Source organism: Hirundo rustica, chromosome 13 (genome assembly GCF_015227805.2).
Source record: "Hirundo rustica isolate bHirRus1 chromosome 13, bHirRus1.pri.v3, whole genome shotgun sequence".
NCBI lineage: Eukaryota > Metazoa > Chordata > Aves > Passeriformes > Hirundinidae > Hirundo > Hirundo rustica.
This window is the reverse complement of record NC_053462.1, coordinates 6070030-6090673: the sequence shown is the minus strand read 5'-3', so window position 1 is coordinate 6090673 and position 20644 is coordinate 6070030. Positions and strand designations below refer to the sequence as shown.

Below are 20644 nucleotides of genomic sequence, written 5' to 3'. Positions count from 1 at the left end.
TCATTTGTGTTCTTGTGAAAATTCTATTTTTGCCAATTACCAGTAACAGCAGCAAGGTCTTAGAATCAGCTCCCTGGTGTTTAACTGCCCTCCACTCCAGAGGAAGAGAACAGAACCTAGCCCAGGAATCATTAATTTCCACTTAACAAGTGATTTGTGTCGCATGGATAATTTTACATCCTAAATTTGACTACTTATTTGAATTCCATCATCTAACCCTTATTCATTTCAAGTCAAAGCAATTATTTGTCTAATAAAGAACATTGTTGGAGGACTTTAGGTCTGGTTTCCTAAGGAAATGAGACCCATGTACCCGTGTGCACGCACACCTGTGTGAATGTGTGTGTGATCTTGCTGCCCCTCTCCCCAATATCCTCTACCAAATTTGGCAGTGTGATCAGTAGAGATTTTTGCAGCACTAGTTTCTTACAAATATCATAAAAACAAGCAGCCAAGATGTGGAAGGAGAAGAATTAGAGCTCTAGCTGGAAGAGGAGCTGCAACACAACCCGGGAGAATCCAGCCATGGGCTGTGAAGCTGAAGGAGTGGCTTACGCTGTTCAATGGCCTCAGAATGGAGCTGCCTTTCCCCGCAGTGTGCCACAGTCAGGCATCACACATACACAATACTGAGACTTCTCTGCTTCTCTTCAGAGTTCAAATTAAATACTTGCAAGTATTTTCAATACTGGTGAGCCTTCTGCTCACCACAAGAAAAAGTGCAACTCCAGATGTGTAAAAGTAATTATTTGGATTTAGCTTTTTCTTGTCTGCAAATTTCACAAACCAACCCAGATATTTTTTTAAAATCAAAGTTGTTCAAACATATAAGAGGGAAACAAAATGCAAATTAAAAAATGCAAATTAAAAATGTCTAAAATAACAGTTGCTTTATTTTAGCTCCTAAGACACAAAATTTGTGTCAGAATAGATGAAATATTAAATTCTTATTTTCATAAAAAGAATATTTCAATAAGGGTTTTCCTGCTAAGAAACACCTTTTAATATACTTGATTTTCTGTTAGAGTTATGAATATTTCACTTTACAAGCATCTCAGATTTTTACTCTGTTTTTGTGATGATGTCTTAAAAGGTGATTAGGAAATTACGAGGTACTGAATCACTAATGGGCAAAGAGACTTTAGAGACTTGTAGTGTTCCAATCAACGTGGAGATGCACAGATTGCTGCAAGCATGTGGACCCTGAGGCTCGGGTCGCTCCTCTGCCCTGCCCACCACAGCTGGCTCTGCATTTGCCTCACTTGCCAGCCCACCTCACAAGGTGACAGGTTGGAGACTACAACAGGCCAAGTTCAGTAGCCTGTGTCTTGCTGTGTTTCCCATATAGAAGTCCTTAAAATGGTAATGCCTGGTAAATTCCTGGGACATAGTGCCAGGGAGAATTGAGATATTCCTTGGCAGTAGATGCCAATTCATAATTTGGAGCACTCTCCAACTGACATGATGATTCTTTTTCTAGAGACTTATAAGAACACACACCAGGGCAGTGCTGGCCACACCACTACACTGACATCTCAAACAGGGCTGCTTTTTTTCCCTGTCTGAAGTTTGTGGGTTCTAAGGTAGATAATGAAGGCTGGAGCTGCATTAAAGGGTCTCACGTATGACATGTAGTAATAATGTTCACCCATGCAAAGAGGTGGGAAGACACAGACACTGGAGCATCTATCTCCTCAGTATTCACGGGTTGCTGTTAATGTAGGCAGCAAGAGAACAGATATCCCTGTACAGCTGCTTGAGAAGTTTTAAAAAAGCGCTTACTTTCCAAAAGGAAATCAATAGAGCCAAGGCACTATAATGAATCTAGTGGGCAGGTGAGGTGGCTGACCTTCACTTACAGTTCTTAATCAGGAGCAAACCCAGAAGTATCAGGCCAGTTACGCTAAGGCAACAGAAAACGGATGGCAGGAAAAACACACAGTCCTTTTATGAGAACAGTTTTAACTCTGACATTCTTCAGCCAGTCAAAGAGCAAATAACCCATTTTGTTTTTCCCCTGTTCTAGTGCTGATGAAAGATTTGATGCTACTTTTCACACTAATGTTTTAGTCAATTCTTCAGGACATTGCCAATACCTGCCACCAGGTAGGCTGTTTGCATGTCATAAATTTTGATAGATTACTTGTATATGGTGTGGTTTCACATTTGCCATAAATTCTCTTACATCTTATTTGTTTAGCTAGCATCATCTGATAGATGTAAGCCTAGATGCATAATGGTTATATGGTTAACACCTTTGCATGAAAGCCATCATACAAGACACACGTTTTATTACAATTATGGAAATTCTTCTGTCATAATGCACAATTTCAGAAGCTTGGAAGTCCTTACTATAAAAAGATGTTGTTTATTAAAATCATGGTAATGCCTCAATAATTTTTTATTTCATTATTTTAGTGCTTCTTTTATTAATATGCTAACTTTACAGTAAGATGCTTAGTAACATCTTGCATGTCTTTCTATATGAAATGATTCAATGAATGCTTCGTCAAAACAATTTTTGGTCTGGATGTATAGCAGTGGTGCACTGTTTCTCTCTCCCTACTCAATTAGCATAATCATTAGAATTAACTCTTCCTAGCATCTGAATTTTGCAAACTACAGCTGTAGAGCCAATGCTTTCCAGAAAAATTAGGTTTTTTGCCTAAGATGTCCAGAGGGTTTCAGGGGTTTGCCTCTTGATTTAAGATGCTCTCTTAAGACGTTCCATTTGGTGGGGGATTTTCAATTCAGTTCTGAAAGCTGTTGAAGGACAGGGTATCACTCAACAAGTGAAAAAGAAGCTAGCTTTCTTGAGTAAATCAAGATCATATAAATCTAATAAAACAGCAAATAAATATTTCAGGATTTCTTACGTTTCAAGATTTCTTACTATAGTCAGCAAAAGAAATAGAAACAGATTATACATTCTGCTTCAGTTCTTCCTTAAATACTGTCTCTAGAAATCTCAGTTCTCTGAATATTCTTCCACTATGTGCCAAAATGGAAGAGTACCTTTAAAAATAGTTAATAACATCAACACATTAATGGTACAGTTCTTTCCCTTCTCTGTGACTGACTTGTGCTCTTTACATGTCAAGACAGGACTGAGATTAAATATGCTTTATAAATGAAAAAGAGAAGTCACAATGTAGACAAGTTCTGGTTAAAAAATGTATGTGAAATTACATGAAACAAGCATTTAAATTAAGTGTTCTTGTCTAAAATCTCACCTAGGCATATTTAAGAGCTCATGCTACATAGATGTGCGCTGGTTTCCATTTGATGTTCAGAAATGTAACCTGAAGTTTGGATCCTGGACTTATGGAGGCTGGTCCTTGGACTTACAAATGCAAGAAGCAGATATATCTGGCTACATTTCAAATGGAGAGTGGGATTTAGTAGGTAAGCTCTCAATTCCTTGTTTACATTGTGAACTTGCAGCCTTATCTCCACCGCTGAAATGGATGGGGTGACAATTGGGAAATAAAGATGGAAATTAAATTAATAAACGACTTAGCCAGTGGCATTTGAAACTCTTGAGAACAGATCTCAGATGTAAATCAACATTAAAAGAAAAAAAAAAAAAAGAAAAAGAAAAAAAAAAAGACAAATTTGCTGCTTGTGTTCTGTAAGAATCTTTTATCTGATTTTCCTTTATCATCTGAGAAAAAGTGGGAGTAAAGCTTAAGTAGTTCTACCTGTAGTAAAACTTGGAAAACTACATTTATCCTTTCAAAAAATAAACACTATATAATATACAGTTTATTCACATTAATTTCTAGTTTTCCTTCTCTTTTCTCCTACATAGGAGTTCCTGGGAAGAGAACTGAGAGCTTTTACGAATGCTGTAAAGAGCCCTACCCAGATGTAACCTTCACAGTTACTATGAGACGTAGGACTCTTTATTATGGACTCAATCTCCTTATTCCTTGTGTCCTGATATCAGCACTTGCCTTGTTGGTTTTCCTGCTTCCAGCAGACTCGGGAGAAAAGATCTCACTAGGTAAAGTATTGACAGGATATTGTAAACATGACTAAACCAAAAGAAGTTTTCAAGTTTCTTTTTAAATAGTCTTAGGCAAGAGGAATGTTTTGTGTGTCCTATTATAGCTCATATAGGCTCATGAGCTATTTTTAGTGTTTGATGTTGAACCAGCAGAGGCATAAACAATTCCTGAGTACCTTCCTCAAGAAGCAGGCTTTCATTTTTTGACATTTATTTGCTGAATCTCACATTCATTAGGTAAATTTACAAATACACATTTGAACATTTTAACAGTAAATTCTTGTTAATACTTCCTTTTAATATTGAGAGCCTATGGTGCCTTCTCAGAAAGATTGATTGTAATTGCTCCAATTTTACTTTTTATAGTGACTTTTGACTTAAGCAATTGTTTGTGAAACAAATCTGATTTTGACTACTTGATCTTTAAGATGGAGTTTAACTATGCAAAGAAACCATTTGTCCCATACAAAATTCAAATGAACTGACTTCTACTAAGTAAACACTGCTGTTTAAAGGTAGAGAAATTGATATTTCTCCAGAATATAGTTTAATTGAGGAGTAATAGCCTCCTTAATTAAGTTTTCCTTCACCATATTTTAAGATGAATTCTTTGTTCCTTAATCCTTTCCCACCCAACAACGACTCTTCATCGCTTAAGTCTAGTTCTGAGAAGAGAGTTGTCTTTTTCCAGAAAGATGGAAACTCATCACTGAGCAACAGAAGTCAAACTCCAAAAATCAACAGTCAAGACTGCTTGGGCATTATCCCCTGCAGAACCCAACAATAACATCAAAGGATACCAAAGTCTGTCCAAGGGAGCAAATCTGCTTTTGAGGAAATTTATGTATTAAACCACCTGCAGCTTCCATGACAATTAATCAAGTGTCACATGCTCAAATACTCAGATTCACACCATGTTTCTAAAGCTAATACAGTGCAAGAACTGCTTTGATTTGCCTCAGCTAATTAGCAAATGATGATAAAAGTTGAACCGTTACAAGGATGTAAAAATATCCATGTGTGTGCAAGCATTGGTAGTGGTTTGAAGAACTATGACCCTGGACTTGAGGCAGTACAGAAAGGAGAGGAGCACCACTGATGTGCTGCAGCAGGGTTACAGTGGGATTGCAGCTTGCAGACAGCACTCCTTCACATTCAGTTCGTTTCTCTCCCTGTTGTAATTACAAGCTACTGATATGATTTCATACTTTATCTTTCAGGTATAACAGTTTTATTGTCTCTCACTGTCTTCATGCTGCTTGTGGCTGAAATTATGCCAGCGACCTCTGACTCTGTGCCCTTAATTGGTAAGCTTTTAGCCACTTGGATTTTTTTAGCAAACAAAGCACAGTGACTTTGCAAAAAGGCCAGCATTAAGGCAAATCACCAGCTGTACAGTGGATAACTGCAATTGTTTTAGAAAAATGTTGCCAATTGATGAGGGGCTCTGATGGGTGCTCTCTGGCTTTGAATGAAATAGAGAACATATGTGTATTTGGGGAAAGCATAAGAGAATCAATTTTCCATGGAAGAATTTGCTGCAGTTTTGACACAATTGGCCAGACTGTGTTCTGTATTCCTAATTCCAATTAGGAAACTGGAATACGTGAGCTAAACATAATTAAATCTTCCCACTGTAATTGTTCAAACAAAAAAGAGAAACTTTTCAAAACTAGTACTAGTCAGTTTATATAATGATGCTGAAAGAAAATCAGAAGGCAGCCTGTGTCAAGATTTCTTAGAAAAGGCTCAGTTCCACAAAACCAACAGCTACATTCTGGCTATCCCTTTAAAATAATGTCCAATCTTTCTGCTGTTGAGAAATCTTTCAAAGTATCTAGAGCAGCACTGCACTGGAAAAAGAACTAAATGCTATGAATCCATATATAAACACCCCTTATTAAAGCTGTATCAGCCAAAGTATGTCCCTATAATTATTTCTTTATTTTGCAGCTCAGTATTTTGCCAGCACTATGATTATTGTTGGCCTTTCTGTTGTTGTCACTGTTATTGTTCTACAATACCACCATCATGATCCAGACGGAGGAAAAATGCCTAAATGGGTAAGGTTTGATTTTCCTTCACTGTCCATTGCATAAATGTCCAGCATAGGGATGTGATAGAGTAGCTAGTGGCCCATGATTACCTCCTGCTTTTAAAAACATACAAATCCTTCCAGACATTTTGTCTGGAAAAGCAGTTGCACCAGAAATTAGGTGCCTAGATATGTTCCATGTGGTTGGTTTCTTAGAAAATGTTTGTGTGCAAGAGAGAATGGATATATACCTCCACTAACTTCTCATATCCTTCAAAACAGCTACACGCAACTCAAGATTTTGTTAAAACCTAAATATATAAATGAAGGTGATTTTCAGATAAGCTCCAAATATTAGAAGTGAACTAGGTAGAAAAATAGAATAAGGTGCTGATGGAGATGATAAATGCATGAAATGCACTTCTCTCGAGGTGCAATTGCGCAGCTTGCTGCATGCTTAGCTGCTGCCCAAACAGAAACATCCAAAGCCTAAAAAAGCATCTCTTAAAGATGGCTGTTAAAGTGGAATTTGCTCTGAAAATCCTGATCTTTATATTTCTGTTCAAGAGCATCTGTAAAGTCCAAAGAATTAAAGTATTTTTTCTAAGTACATAAGTTTTAATATTGTCCTTCTATGAGAGGTGGGTTTTACAAAGAACATTGTGCTGGTGTTAGGTTACTACACACTGCTGTCATCAGCTGAATGTCCCCTCCTTTGACTTCAGCCAGCTCACAGCAGCATCAGGCCCTTCTGTAGATGGAAAGACCTTCCTTCTTTTTTCTCTCTAGAACAATGAGTTATTATTATCCTTACTAGCTGGAAAGAATGTGCATACAGCACTACCCTGAGGACAAGAGATAATGAGATATTCCCTGGCTTGTTCTGGGGTGGTGACTTTAAAATAAATTTCAGTGAAGAGAATAAAAGGTAGATCTCTTCAGACGTGTTTGATGACCTAAAGGGGACAGTGTTTAGTACTGAGCCAAACATCCTCAGAAAACAGAACACTTGAAGCTGAGGAGTGAGCTGTAGTGTTGAGAAGCTGAAGTCCAACAAACATTATTTGGACACTGGCGGATTTTAGATCAGGCCCTCTATTAACAGAATATTATTCATCTTGGGGAAGCTTGATAGCATAAAAAAATAATCGGACAAGATCTGTCTCTGGCTAGGATATTTGCATGGATATAACATCTACTCTGAGTAACAATCCACAGTCAGAATAAATGGACCAAATCTAATATTAATTTAGGAAAAGGCATGTATATTATATGATACAATAATATTTCATTAGAACTCTGAAAAAGAAATGCTAGAATGAGCTCTTAAAATCTGATTTAAATAAATTACAGAAGCTTTCATTTGAAGTGGAACAGTCTGGCTTTACTGCACTTTCTGTAAGGTTAGATTAAGGCAATGTGGAAAACAGTGAAATGATACACAGATTAAATCTGCAAAGTATTTTTTTTAATCAAAGTAATTTTCCCATATTTTCTTTAGGCTATATTCAGTTATCTTTTCTAAAATCTGCAACCAACTGTTGTGAACACAATATGAGAACAGAGCCATGACATTTTAAAGCTCAGTGATCCAGTCCAGCCCAAAATCTGTTTTAGCAGCCTCACCCAAACAGTAATGGATCTGAATTTAATATTAGAGCACAAATAAGAGAAAAAGAACAGTAGCTTTATTGACTACCATCCAAAGCAGTGTCATTAAGACTATTAAAAAGTAACTCTTCTTCAGTAAGAGTTTTGTTTCATTTTGTCTAACCCATAAAGGTTAGACAAAGTAAAGGTGGAAAAAGCTGCCAGGTCACTGTTCAAGTGTCAGGAAGAATTAACACCACGGACACTCCCATCAGAGGAGGGCGGAGGCACAGTACTGATAGTCAGTCTGAGGCAATCGATATCACTGCTAGAATAAGAAAAGAACCCCAGTGACTGGTAAATTAATCAGCTGGAAAACTCCAGCACCATTTTCCAGAATGCAGTGCAGGCAAAGCAGAGACCATGGACCAGTCACCCCAGCTGCATGAATACCAGCAGCTCTAGAGACAGTGGCTGCGGGAAGAGATGCTTATTCTCAAAAATTTTCTTTCAGACAAGAATCATCCTTCTGAACTGGTGTGCTTGGTTCCTGAGGATGAAAAGACCTGGGGAAGATAAAGTGCGTCCTGCCTGTCAACATAAACAGCGCCGCTGTAGCCTGTCCAGCGTGGAGATGAACACCGTGAGTGGACAGCAAGCCAGTAATGGGAATATGCTGTACATTGGGTTCAGGGGGCTGGAAGGGGTCCACTGCACACCCACCACTGATTCAGGCGTGATCTGTGGGAGGATGACCTGCTCACCAACAGATGAAGAAAACCTGCTGCACAGTGGCCACCCCTCTGAAGGTGACCCAGATTTGGCTAAGATTTTGGAAGAGGTCAGGTACATTGCAAACCGATTCAGAGACCAGGATGAAGAGGAAGCCATTTGCAATGAATGGAAATTTGCAGCCTCCGTAGTGGATCGGCTCTGCTTGATGGCCTTTTCAGTCTTCACAATCATTTGTACAATTGGTATTTTAATGTCAGCACCAAACTTTGTAGAGGCTGTGTCTAAAGATTTTGCTTAACTCCTGCCTAAAACCTGCTTCTCTGATTGATGTGGGGTCTTTTGATTGCTTGTTTTTAATGAGTATAATGCTTCTCATTGTCTGCTTTCTTTTGCCCCCTGCTCTTTGGTCCCGAGTTCCTTTTGGAAGAATGGCATCATTTCAGAAGGGAAGCCAAGAGTTTCTCTCTGAGCTATGTCTATGTAGCTCCTCTGAGCACTCTTTTATGGAAAATGCCAAGCAGCTGCAAGTCCCTTCACAATGACAGGGTATTGCATCACCACCTCTTACACACATTTAAACTGGCTGTTCCAAAGAGGTAGGCAGCACCAGAAATGGCACTTCTTCCAGACTTTGTTACAAAGGACACCACGTCCATCTTATCTGTTTGAATGAGTGATTGTAAACACATTTAGGAGAGGATTAAATCCAAATGGCTGCTCAAACAGAGAAAAGGCAGAAATGTCTTATCCAGCTCTTCAGCTCCTCACTCACACCCTGTAACTCCCTCAATGCACTTTGCATGCAACATACGACTTTCAGAATTTTGAATTTATCTGAGACACCAGAAACCTGAAAGTTCAGAGGACACATCATGTAACTTGTCCTTCCAGATCTTTCTGGATCTGACCTAGAATTTGGCTTGAATTCTAAAACAGGCTTCACAGTGCTGCAATGTTTACTACTTCCTTCTCCCCAGAAAGGCATTCTTTCATCTAATAACCATTTTAACCATCAAAAAGAAAAAAGATTGATTTAAGATGCCTTCATCATCACTTGTTTAAAAGAACCCAACCCCCACGCTTGTCTCTTTACTGCTAAGTGGATTCCAATGTGGAAAAATGACTCAATGTCTAGTACAGGCTTAAGAATAAATGAAGAATCTAAAGCCAAAAAAAGCCATTAAATCTTGAGATCAAAGTTTTAATTTAAAAATTAATTGTTTGATCTGCTGTATGCTTAGCCTTTTATAGAACTCCTTCTGTTGAGTCACCGTAACATTGTCTTTACAAGAAAACTGCACCTTTTCTGCGCAGTCTATTATGAGATGAGTACTAATGAATAATAAAGCTTCTTGCTTCTCATATAAACTATTAAATGTATAAACATATATAAATATATACACAATGCAGATATGTCCAAGGAAAGGTAAAAACTTAAACACAAATTTTCCTAAGTCTAAACAGACTTTTACAAAGGCAAAACTAGTAGTTGAGCACTTTATGTTACTTTTGGTTCTGAAATTCTCTTGTCAATATATGCTTAGTTTTGATGTCACTTTGATGTCTTAATGAGAAGGGCTGAGCTGAGAATACCCGGACCTGAAACTCTGTGTGTACAACAGAACTGAGAATTAGTCCCTCACGGGCACACCAGTGTTCCTAACCACTGCTATAAGTGGTAAAAGATGTGGGAGAGGATTAGTTTAGCATTGGTTGCTTCCTTTATCCTACAGAATCCAAATTTTTTGGCTGAGGTCTTCAGAGAAACAAACAGAGGCGTGTTGTTGTACCATGTTTTTACTGTGAAATAAACTCAAAGCCTCAGTTTATCTCTTAAGATCAATTAAAATAAAGTGGCTGTAATACTTATTCTCCCTAGGTAACAATTTTATTCTCCAAGTCTGCTCCCTTGAAGGCAGGAGATTCAAATTTCATGGAAAGCAAGCCCAGAGTCACCCCAGGTACCACTCTTCACCTGATTGAGCACCTTGTACAAGCATCTTTGTGCCTGAGCTAGGGCAGGAGGAGTGAAAGGCAGGCAGGGTATTTTTCAGTTTGTGAGTTCTGTTTTCCTGAAGGTGCATTCCGAATCTCACGCTTTAAAGACACAAGCGAAACATTCAAAACCTTCTTGTAAGCTCATCCTGAAACCATGTCAGAATTACTTGTGAAGAAGTATGTTTTCAGGAACAACTATTAAAAATAAGCCATGTAATAATTCCTGCAAATAGTTTCTAGCTTATAGATTGCATATGAATGGGAAACTATGAGTGCAAACTCTGAAATGTGAGTTTTGTTCATTTGTGAATAACTGCACATATCATGTGGCATGTGTTCCTCCTCTGGGTAAGCTTTCTAGGCTAGGCTTCCTGATGAGAATGTTGATTTGCATTGGTATTTTTTCCTCCTGCAACTATCCCTAAATAGCTATGTAGAGTGTCCCATTTAGTCTTTGTAAAGTTTTGGGGTCCTCTTGGAGAATAGCTTTTCAAAGAAAAACGAAGACTTTTGAGGAATGCCTTGCACACTGGGACACAACTATTGCACTCATAGTATACGATGCATGTGGTATAAGGAAGCATGAGAGTCCCTTTCTTTCCACCCAAATCCGTTTACAGTATCTGTGGAAATCATCTTTCTAAATACAGGAGGACGGAGAAAGCAAGTTGCAATTTGAGAGTAAACTTCATTTTCTGTGACAGACATGCCTACCCTTAAAAACTGGTGAGCTTGGCCTTACGTGAAGTCCTGCCAGTCTGTCCCAGTGAGTTGGTAAAACTGTCAGAGAACTCTGGGTGCTGCCAAAGGGGCTGTGAGACACCAGCATCCTGCCCACACTGCCTTTATCGTTGGCAGGGTCAATGAAAATGCACCAAGGGGACAAGGGCACCTTCATTTTCCTACTGTTGACATAATCTGTAAACATTTGATAATTTGTTTATTATACATTTTAAATATAAGAGTGACTCCTCCGTTATGCTATTTGGCACCTAGAAGTTAAATTTTCCTGTACCTGAGCTGAGCAAAATCGGTATGGTTCTTGTCAACTTGTGTGTGTCTTAAATATATTTGTGTATGCGCTAAACAATATTTTGATCTAAATGCTGTAAAAAAATATTTATTTACAATTCTGGGCATAGAGATGGAAATTAAATACTGTATACAGTATGTGTATATAATATTAAAATCTACACATTGATGGTAAAGACCTGTTATAATCCTAAAGAGTCCAGACAGAGAATAAGAAGTGGTTCACCACAACTAAGCTATGACTTGCCTGACAAATTCAAAAGCTCACTCTAGAGCTCAGGTGTCATGTACAATACTATGTGTGAACAATGTATATTAATTTTTCTGGTTTTATATTGAAATGTATTGAATATTTAAAAAGACTTTTTAATATTTTAAAGAAAATTATTTAAGTGTTAATGTCAAAAAGGTTCCAAACATAAAATTTTAAAAACTTAGTTTTAAATACAGATAAATTATTTAAAAAATATTTAAAATATTAGATTATTTTATATAGGACTTAATAATACTATGTAAGGCTTTTTTTAAAGATTTCTTTAAATTCTCTTTACATTCTCTAGCTGCAGGATGTAGTCTCAGTTCACATGTGAAAATTCAATTCTTCAGCTTCTTTAAGAAGACAAGGAGGTAAACCAAAGCCCCAGATATTCTTTCCTTTGTTTTACTATTTTTTACATTAAGAAACATTGCATGAAGGGCATTAGAAAGAGTTGTTACATCTGTCAGGTATGATTGTCATATAAGCAACTCAATACCTTTTCAGTCCAGTACAAATAAAAGATCTAGATCAAGAGACTTTTGATTCTTTTTCATTTTGCTAACGTGGAAAAAACTCAAGTGGTAGAAACCATGAGTAGCCATAAAAGGAAGAAATATGTAATTGGTTATATCAATCTGGGATGACAGAGTTCTTTCATAATTAAATATGAATTCATGTTCTCCTGCCAATCAGTCCCACACCAAACATATATTACTTCAGTCTTATATAAGCAAAGTTGACAGAGAAGGACTGAAATACCATGTAAATTTTGGACTGGCCTCAACGCCAGTACTAATTTATTTTTTGAAGTTTTACACAGAAGAGAGAAAAAATAAATCCATACCAGCTGAATAAATTGTTGTTTTTGCCAGCTGCAAAGTTTGTTTGTTGGCTACCATTGAAAAAAAAAAATCTAGTCAGCAGAATATCCCTCAGATGCAGAAAAATGTGTCACTGTAGTTTCTTGTAAAGAGAGTTGTCCTGCCCACATGCTGAAACAGCTTCCTTTCTTTACAAGACCCTGCTGAGCATGTGCCAGATCACCACACCTGCACCCCAAAGCAGGCCAGCAGTCTCTTTGACCAGCAGCAGCCGAGCACAGCCTGTGCTGTTGGTGCCAGGTAGGGCTGAGAGGGGGCAGGCCCATGCTGGGGCCAGAGCAGTGACAGAGGGCCACGCTTCAGTCTGGGTCCTTCGCATCCCTGTGCCTCATTTGTGACAACTGCACTTCATTTGATGACACACAGAGGTACAGGTCTAGAGCTGGTCATGGCTTGAAGCACCTTTCATTTAATGCAGAGAACTCCTCACTATACATACAAAGTCTGCTCCACCAGGGAAACAAGCTTGATATCAAACACCTTCAAAGACTTAGATATTTCCTCTGCATGGACTTTTCAGAATATTTTGCAAATGTTTATTTATGTTAGCTCAAACCCAGTATGGTTTCTGTTGCTATAAATATACTGAAATTCCTAGTTTTCCAGTAGGTTTCATCTGCAGTAGTATGCCAGGGCTTTTATTATGCCAGCTGATAATGGAATAGAGGTAGCAACCTTCTTGCTGAAATTTCAAAGCAATCTGTGTGGGTCGAATGAGGTATAAGTGAAAACTCCTACGGCCAGCACAGTTTTTAGCTGAGCATACTACAGCCTGTCTTTTAAAAAAGCTCACTGTTCTTTGCAACCATTTAATGGATTGCTCCCTGCACCTAACAGAAGCCAACTCATAATGAATGGCACTGCAGACTTCTAAAGCATCCAGCCTCAGTTCTGATAGACTGGATCTGTGCCCGTTTATTTTCTCATGCACTTTTCTTAGTGCACTGGAAAATGTCCTCTGTACTTGGAGCAATAAAATTGGCACAGAGCAGATTCTGAGATTTGTGTCTCCATACAATGGCTTTACCATTTTAACAGTAATCCTATATCAGTGTAAAATGACAGGAGATTTAGCCCAGTATTCTATACAGAACACATCTTCATTTTGCAACTTCGCCAAGTTCAAAACCTGTCTCTAGCTCCAAAGACCCAAAGAATAGTGGCATCATGTCTCTGCACAGTAGGCAGAGTAATAACAGCAACAGAAAAATGTTTTCTCCAAGACAAACAATGCAGAACTTCTTGCATAAAACCAGTGCTTGTCATCTTTCATATATAAATCTTATTTAGATCACTTGGGCTCAGAAATAACTTCATTTACTTATCAATTCTTTGACATTTCAGAGATGGCTATTTCAGGTCTCAATTTCCTCATTAGCATGCAATGTGTTTTGTCAAAGAGCTTTCATTACTGACAGCTTTCATACAGGGCCTTCTCCTCTAGTGAGGGTGGTGAATGTTTTCTCTTGAACTGAGTTAGTATAGAAACTTTCAATAGTCCTTCTGTTGTGCCACTAACTACATGACTGATTTGGAAAAAAATCTGGACTGGGGAGCACAATAAGTTACAGGTACTCCTGTACTTTTCTCAGATAGCAGCAGCATTGATTCTCCAATTCACCTGACAAAAATAAAACCTTCAACAAATTCACTGTTTCTTCATTTACCTGACACAGATGCATATAGTCCAAGCTTTGCTTAAGGGTGGTGGCAGGAGTGAATGCCACAGATTGTAGCCCAAAGTGTAATTATTTTTTCAGGATTTTTTTTTTTTTTTTTTTTTAATGTTTAACTGTCCTTTAGCCTAAATGTTGAAATCACAGAGTAGCTAGAATCCAACATATGTTGAGAACAGACCAAAGCTAGAAAAATATATGTACTTAAAGAAGCTGGTGAAGCAAGAGGCGTTTTTCAACACCGAAGTAGTTTAAAGGAAACTGAAAAGCAGTAAATTTTCAGTTCCTACACTACAGAGGACTCAATTTGCTACTCTGTGACAGAGCACAGCACGAGCTCTTGCTGAGTCAGAAAGCTGCTGAGGCCGTGAGCGTGCAAGTGCTGGTCTGTGTGCAGGCATGGGGACTCTGCTGCCACTTGCTACGAGCCAATAATCCACAAGGAGCAGGGAAAGACTCAGTAGGACTTCAGTGGAAGCAAAACTCTGCAGGGAGGGACAGCATGCCCTTAGACAGACAGCAGGACCAGTGCCCTGTACAATGTTGGGAATATGCATGTAAGTTTCATATGGTTTCTATCAAAAGTTCAGAACACCATGAAGACCACAAATTTATCAAAACAGATGTCCAAATATGGGTGAAACTTTCAAGAGCACATGATGGATTTCTAGATCTCAATACTTTTCCATGAGTTTAAGTAGGAAAAAGAAGGGGGGAAAGGTAATGGAATACAGTAATGAACTGAAAATTAGTTATCACTGCAATTGATGGACTAATATGGCCTAACACAACTTGTATTTACACACAGATTCATCGAAAACCTGCAAATGGTTCCTGGTGGTATATATTAGCTCCTCATACCTCCTGTCAGTGAGTCAGTGGCATCTACATTTAAAAGGGCAGCTGCTAGGCTATCAAACCTCCTACTTTATCTCTGGGAAAACACTTAATTTCTGATGAGAATATCCTAATAAAATAGAGTAGATGTACTGAGAAAAACTCGGTATCTATACCAACGAAAGAAAAGGGTTGAGTTTGACTTCATGTAAAGCTCTCATAACTCTCAGCATGTAGTTTACAGGCAGAGCAAGGGAGTAGGAGTGCTCCTACTTCCAGAGAAGAGCTACAGTATAATAAATTTTGCAGAGACCAATTACTGACTGACTTCCAGATACTACTTCATTATAAATAGCTGACTTTATGATACTAATTTATTACTGCAAGCTAAACTGGTGTATGCATGAACAGAAACGTACTAATTTATGAAAATGTTGGGGACACCAGCTGATTTCACCAGGGAAGGATGCATGCTGGGGATATTTCGAAACACCTCAGTGTAAAAATACAAATTTTGCATTAAAAAGAGAGCTGGGACTTTACCATTTCCATGTGGAGAACCACACACTGAATACAAAAGAAACCCCAAGAGGGTGGGACAATATGGCACAAATGCACTTAATTAACCTGAAAATGTCTGTTACCTATGCATGTGAAATATTAACCTCAAGAAGACACTTAAAACATATAGAATAAGGGGGTGTTTGTCAAAATATGGATTATTTATAGCATAGAAGAAGTTGGTATTATAGACATACAAATATAATTTGGACAGTAACAATTACTTTTCTTCCCTGTGTAGAATTCTGCCTTTACCTAAAGCTGCATTTTCTGTTTTTATGCTTCCCAGCTGCCAGCAGTCCTTGCTGGAGTGCCACATCTGTGAAGCACTCTCAGTGCTGACGCACCCAAAATGGCCCAGTCAGCTCTCTGCTCTCACAAAAGGATTGCACAACCAAACAGGCAGCACCAAGGCATTCCTGGAGCTGAAGGTACCAAGGTGTGCTGAAGTTATCAAGGAAGTTGGAAGAAAGGCTGGGAAAGTACATAAATTTCAAATTAAATGACAGACTAAACACTCCAGTACAATCCAATCTGCTTTTGGAGTTATCTTTTTCTTTATTTCATCATTGCAGGAATTTTCTTATGACTTAGCTGAGTTATACCTAGCCTTGTGCCTTCCAAGAAAGCATCAGGGTCCCCTACTAAAAAGAATGGTGAAAATTCCAACTGTGAAAGAGCTCTGGAGCAGGATTAAAATGTTATTATAGATCCTTAATAACCACAGGATGTCAAACATTAACACTAAGAGATACTAGCAGGTGAGAGACACAATCTTCCTGAAGGAGCTGTCAAGCTTATTATGAAATGCCTTAACCCCAGCCAACCTCCCCTCCCTCTCCTCCCACTCAATAATTATCTCAGATCAACAAGACAGTGAATTTAGCTTGTAAAGTTAACAACTCTTCAAAAAAGCCACTATTACTCTGTCTAACAGCTCTTCAGTTGGCTTCATTTCTGTCTCAATGAGTTTCCTGCTTTGGCAATTGCAGAGTTGGTTAAATGGTACCTATGCAACCTGGCAAATGAAAATCTCTAATTGTTACATTTTCCTCATGTAAGAAAAATAAAATTAACATTTCTGAGACAGAAACTTCTCTTCTATGAATAGAAATCTATTTATATAATTCTGCAGTTTAAAAAAGCAGTCTACACAATCCCAAACAAGCTTTATATGTTCTGCAAACTTCTAACTCCTCATGTATCCGTGCCTGCAGTATTTACTACACAGCAGTATCTGGATTTTATAACCAGTGAAATGTTAAATTCTTCAGATGTTAAACTCCTTCACTTCCAAAATTTGTCTTTTCAAGTCCAGATTTATCAGTTTGTAAGCACCCAATGCTTGACTTTTATCACAAATTCCCATCCTCAGGGTGCTTTAAATAATTCAGAGTTTATTCCAAAACTCAGTGAAAGCACAGTATCTATCTGTGGACTTAACTCCTTTTGATTTTCTGAAATGTTCTGGAGTTTTCCAGGCAATTGGAAAGGAAGGGAAATACATAAAAAATGTCCATTTAAAACTGCCTTGACAGGAAAAGTCTTAAGCCTGGAGGTAGTCTGCCCTGATGAAAAGAAATAGAAAGATAATGATTCAGGTTTTTAATTTCTTTAAAACCATTACTATTTTGGGCATGAGAAATAAGTTAGAGCACACGTTCACTTCTTTGAAGAACCAATATTACACACTGTTCTGTAAATTTGCAAATACAATTGTAAAAATGTATCCAATTCACTTTGTAGCTTATATATTGAGTGGCTGTAGCTTTATACATATTTCCATTAAAAAACATCATTGTATCATATTTGAACTTTCAAGACAAAATAATTACCTTCTTTCAAACCCATGATTAGTACTGCAAGAAGTATAAAAGGACTATTATCTTGAGATTTTCTTTAAATTTGTTTTTTAGCAAATGTTCTCTAAATCCACTATGAAGCTTGTGCTGCTAACCTCATTCTGTCTTCCAAAAGGGTACTTCCCTGGAAAATTGCATAATCCTAAATAACCGATGAAAAAAACAAGGAAAAGTCTTCGGAGGAATTCAGTTCTCAAATTATTCTAATTAAAAATTTTGCAAGCAGCTTAAACAAAATGTACAATCACTTTCAACTGACAGACTCACTCTGGAGGAGGAAGGTAATTCCAAGATGAGGAAAGGTAAAAGGATTAAAGGGTACAAGGCAGAATTTAAACTGCAGAAGGGTTATTAAATTGACTATGGGTTTGAGATTACACTTTCTAAAGCCGTTAATGCTGGAGACTCCCACTGAGTCTAATGGAGGTTGAAGCCATCTCTTCCTAAAAAAATGCAGCTTCCTACACAACTTCATTCTGAGGAAGTCCAAAGGTTCAAACCACCAGAGTCATCTGAAAAAAGGCAAGAGTTGGCCCATAATGTCTGCTCAGAACTTGAACAAGAAAGCCTGATAAGTTTTTTAAGTTTGGTGGGCAGAAAAAAACCCAATAATTTGCTGGCACGTGTACAGTGGAGATCCTGCAAACAGCCAAACACAGGCCTAAAAAGCCTTCTGGTGCCATCCTCCTGTTGGGCACAGATCTCGGGTGGTCTCTTCCCTTCCCCCAGTATTTCTCTTTCTGCCATACTTTCAAGCAGAGTTCGTAGTCCTAAAACAGTCCTGGAAGGTCCTACCAAGGAGTACCATTATTTGGAATTGATTTTTACACTAAGGGACTGGAAGAAGGAAACATGAGCAAAAGAGAGAACAGCAAAGAACACACAGGGCAGTGACATCCTACTGAAATCCTGGGATTTAAATTCCACAGATCTACAGAAATCTTGATCAGGCTTAATATATACTACTGAATGAAGTGAAAGGTTGCATCCAGGTGGTTTCTCACTTACATATCTGTACCTATCATGCCTTCAGGAAAATAACCTTTGAATACATGTTCAAGATGACATTTAATAGTATATTAAAAACAGACAAAACCACCACAGATATTAACTAATCATGAGTAAAATTACAGGTATTTGTCTACTAATGTACATAGTTTCACACTATTCTCAACTAATCTAAAACTCACATAGTATTTATCAGACATAATAAACTAATCACCATCTGCATTTACAGATTTTTGTTATTAGGAAAATACAAATTAGTGATGATGTAACACCACCCTAATTTTGCAGTTATGCCATGACCCCTGGAAGCATTGGGAGGTTAAGTACTTACGAAATAATTATATGAAGGTGTAAACCCATTCATGGTATGTGGGGTTTTTGTTTTTGTCAGACAGCTTCACGTGAAGACATTTCCTTGGGCAGAACTGGATAAGGAGCCTATCTGTGCCTGCTGCTTTCCTCCTGCTGGATTTACTGGCTTGCAGATCTAAACACATTAATGGAGCATGGGAAAACAGCCAGCTGGAGACTTGGCACCACACTGTGCTATTGGGTCACACAGGTTTTCTCCTTATACCAGCAATATAGATAGTTCATGAAGAGCCAGACTTCACACAAATGAAGAAAAGACCTTTTTGGATCCTAAACATAGACTATGTTATGGACACTCATGTTTTATTGCATGTATTAAAGATATTCAAAAGAATGAGAAAAACATCTCCCCAAAAGAAGAATTGTCATTGATATTTCTAAGGCTGAAATTTTGGTTTTAGCTGCTCAGGTTAGAAATACATTTCTCATTTCTGCATTGTTGTAAATCAGTTTTTCTATCAGCTTAAAAGAATTAGGTGTTTCTCTGCTGCTGAAGGTCAATGAATATTTGATGTCTTGTTTACTTGAATACACCATTCACAGTGCAGAATAATAAAGACTCTGTTCTTGTTTGGATCACCTTCTTCAAGTCTGAGTGCACGTTTCCTTGAAGGAAGGTCTGTCAGGACACAGCACTGCAGACTAGGTAAATTCAAGCACTAGAAGTGAGTTTCCATCCATCACAAGTGCCAGCTGTTTATTCAATGGCTATCAACACTCACTCCTCCCTCAGCCCCACTGCTGTGTGCAAAGAACACACCAGAGAATCTCCTTCAAGAACAGATTGAGATCATTGGAACCTATGATGACTCCAATTAATCTCAGATTTTTGCCCCCAAAATCCTGCACTGCGCTTACTTTTCCAGATAAAGATCCCCCTACACTAACCAGAAATACTTCAATAGGTAAAACAATTACACTTTTTGGGAAATTTATCAAAGAATGAGAAATGGACTGAAAGCAAGTCTAGTTAATTGCAACAGAAGGCAAATACCAAACTGTTGGTATTGCTGCCTCCCTAATACCCCTTCTGAGAGACAGGAAGGAAAAAAAGCCCGGCCAGACCTGTCTTCCTTGTAATGAACCACCTGTTTTAGATCAGCAGAGTAAGGTTTCATCTACTGTAGAGGTGATTATGAAAAAACAGAGAAATGAAATTCGACAAATTAGATCTCATGGTTCAGAAGGTAAAAATCACCAAAGAAATCAATAAAAGAATGCCCCTACAATGCTACTCCCACTCACAGCATTAGGCTGTCATTTATTTCTTTTGGGTAATATTGAAATTGATTGGAGTTGAGTGTAGTATGCACTCATGAGAGTACAATATTTGTAAACAGAAGGTTTTTATTTCATTATAGAGCTGTTAGACCTGGAACACTGGACAGATTCCAATCTACGTAATTACATTCAGTCTTTCTAAATTCTCTCTGCAACCTTAATTAGAAATTATGTTTTTCTTCATTTCCTCTCCTGCATTACGGTTCCACAACAGAAGTGTCTGCACTTGAACAAAATTACTTTTATGGTCAGCATAAAGGACAACTTGAGATGCAAGGATAGAAGAGTGCCTACGAATATACGTGTGACAGAAGACTTTTCAACAGGTCCTTACAGACTCCCCTCTGATGAGGAAAACCAGGACAAAGTGTGCTTTTCTCACTGTGCCTGAAGGCAGATAAGATTCTCCTCATTTTTTAAATCAATCATGGAGTACTTCCAAAAATCTTACTCCTTCTCTTGTTGAGTGCTAAAGCAACCACAGTATCCTCTCAGACTAATAATGGAG

At 38.0% G+C, this 20644-nt stretch overlaps 1 protein-coding gene and 1 long non-coding RNA gene across 2 annotated transcripts in view; one reads left to right on the top strand and one right to left on the bottom strand.

Annotated features, from left to right (window-relative positions):
• Positions 1–12698, top strand: part of CHRNA7 (cholinergic receptor nicotinic alpha 7 subunit) — a 37128-nt gene extending 24430 nt beyond the window's left edge. The window contains exons 5-10 of the mRNA XM_040077369.1: positions 2027–2106; positions 3238–3405; positions 3812–4006; positions 5230–5316; positions 5963–6072; positions 8149–12698. Coding sequence (XP_039933303.1) covers positions 2027–2106; positions 3238–3405; positions 3812–4006; positions 5230–5316; positions 5963–6072; positions 8149–8667 — 1159 coding nt within the window. The 3' untranslated portion in view covers positions 8668–12698. The remainder of the gene's footprint in view (positions 1–2026; positions 2107–3237; positions 3406–3811; positions 4007–5229; positions 5317–5962; positions 6073–8148) is intronic.
• Positions 1–20644, bottom strand: part of LOC120758754 (uncharacterized) — a 97056-nt gene that overhangs the window by 27703 nt on the left and 48709 nt on the right. The gene's annotated exons all lie outside the window — the stretch shown is intronic.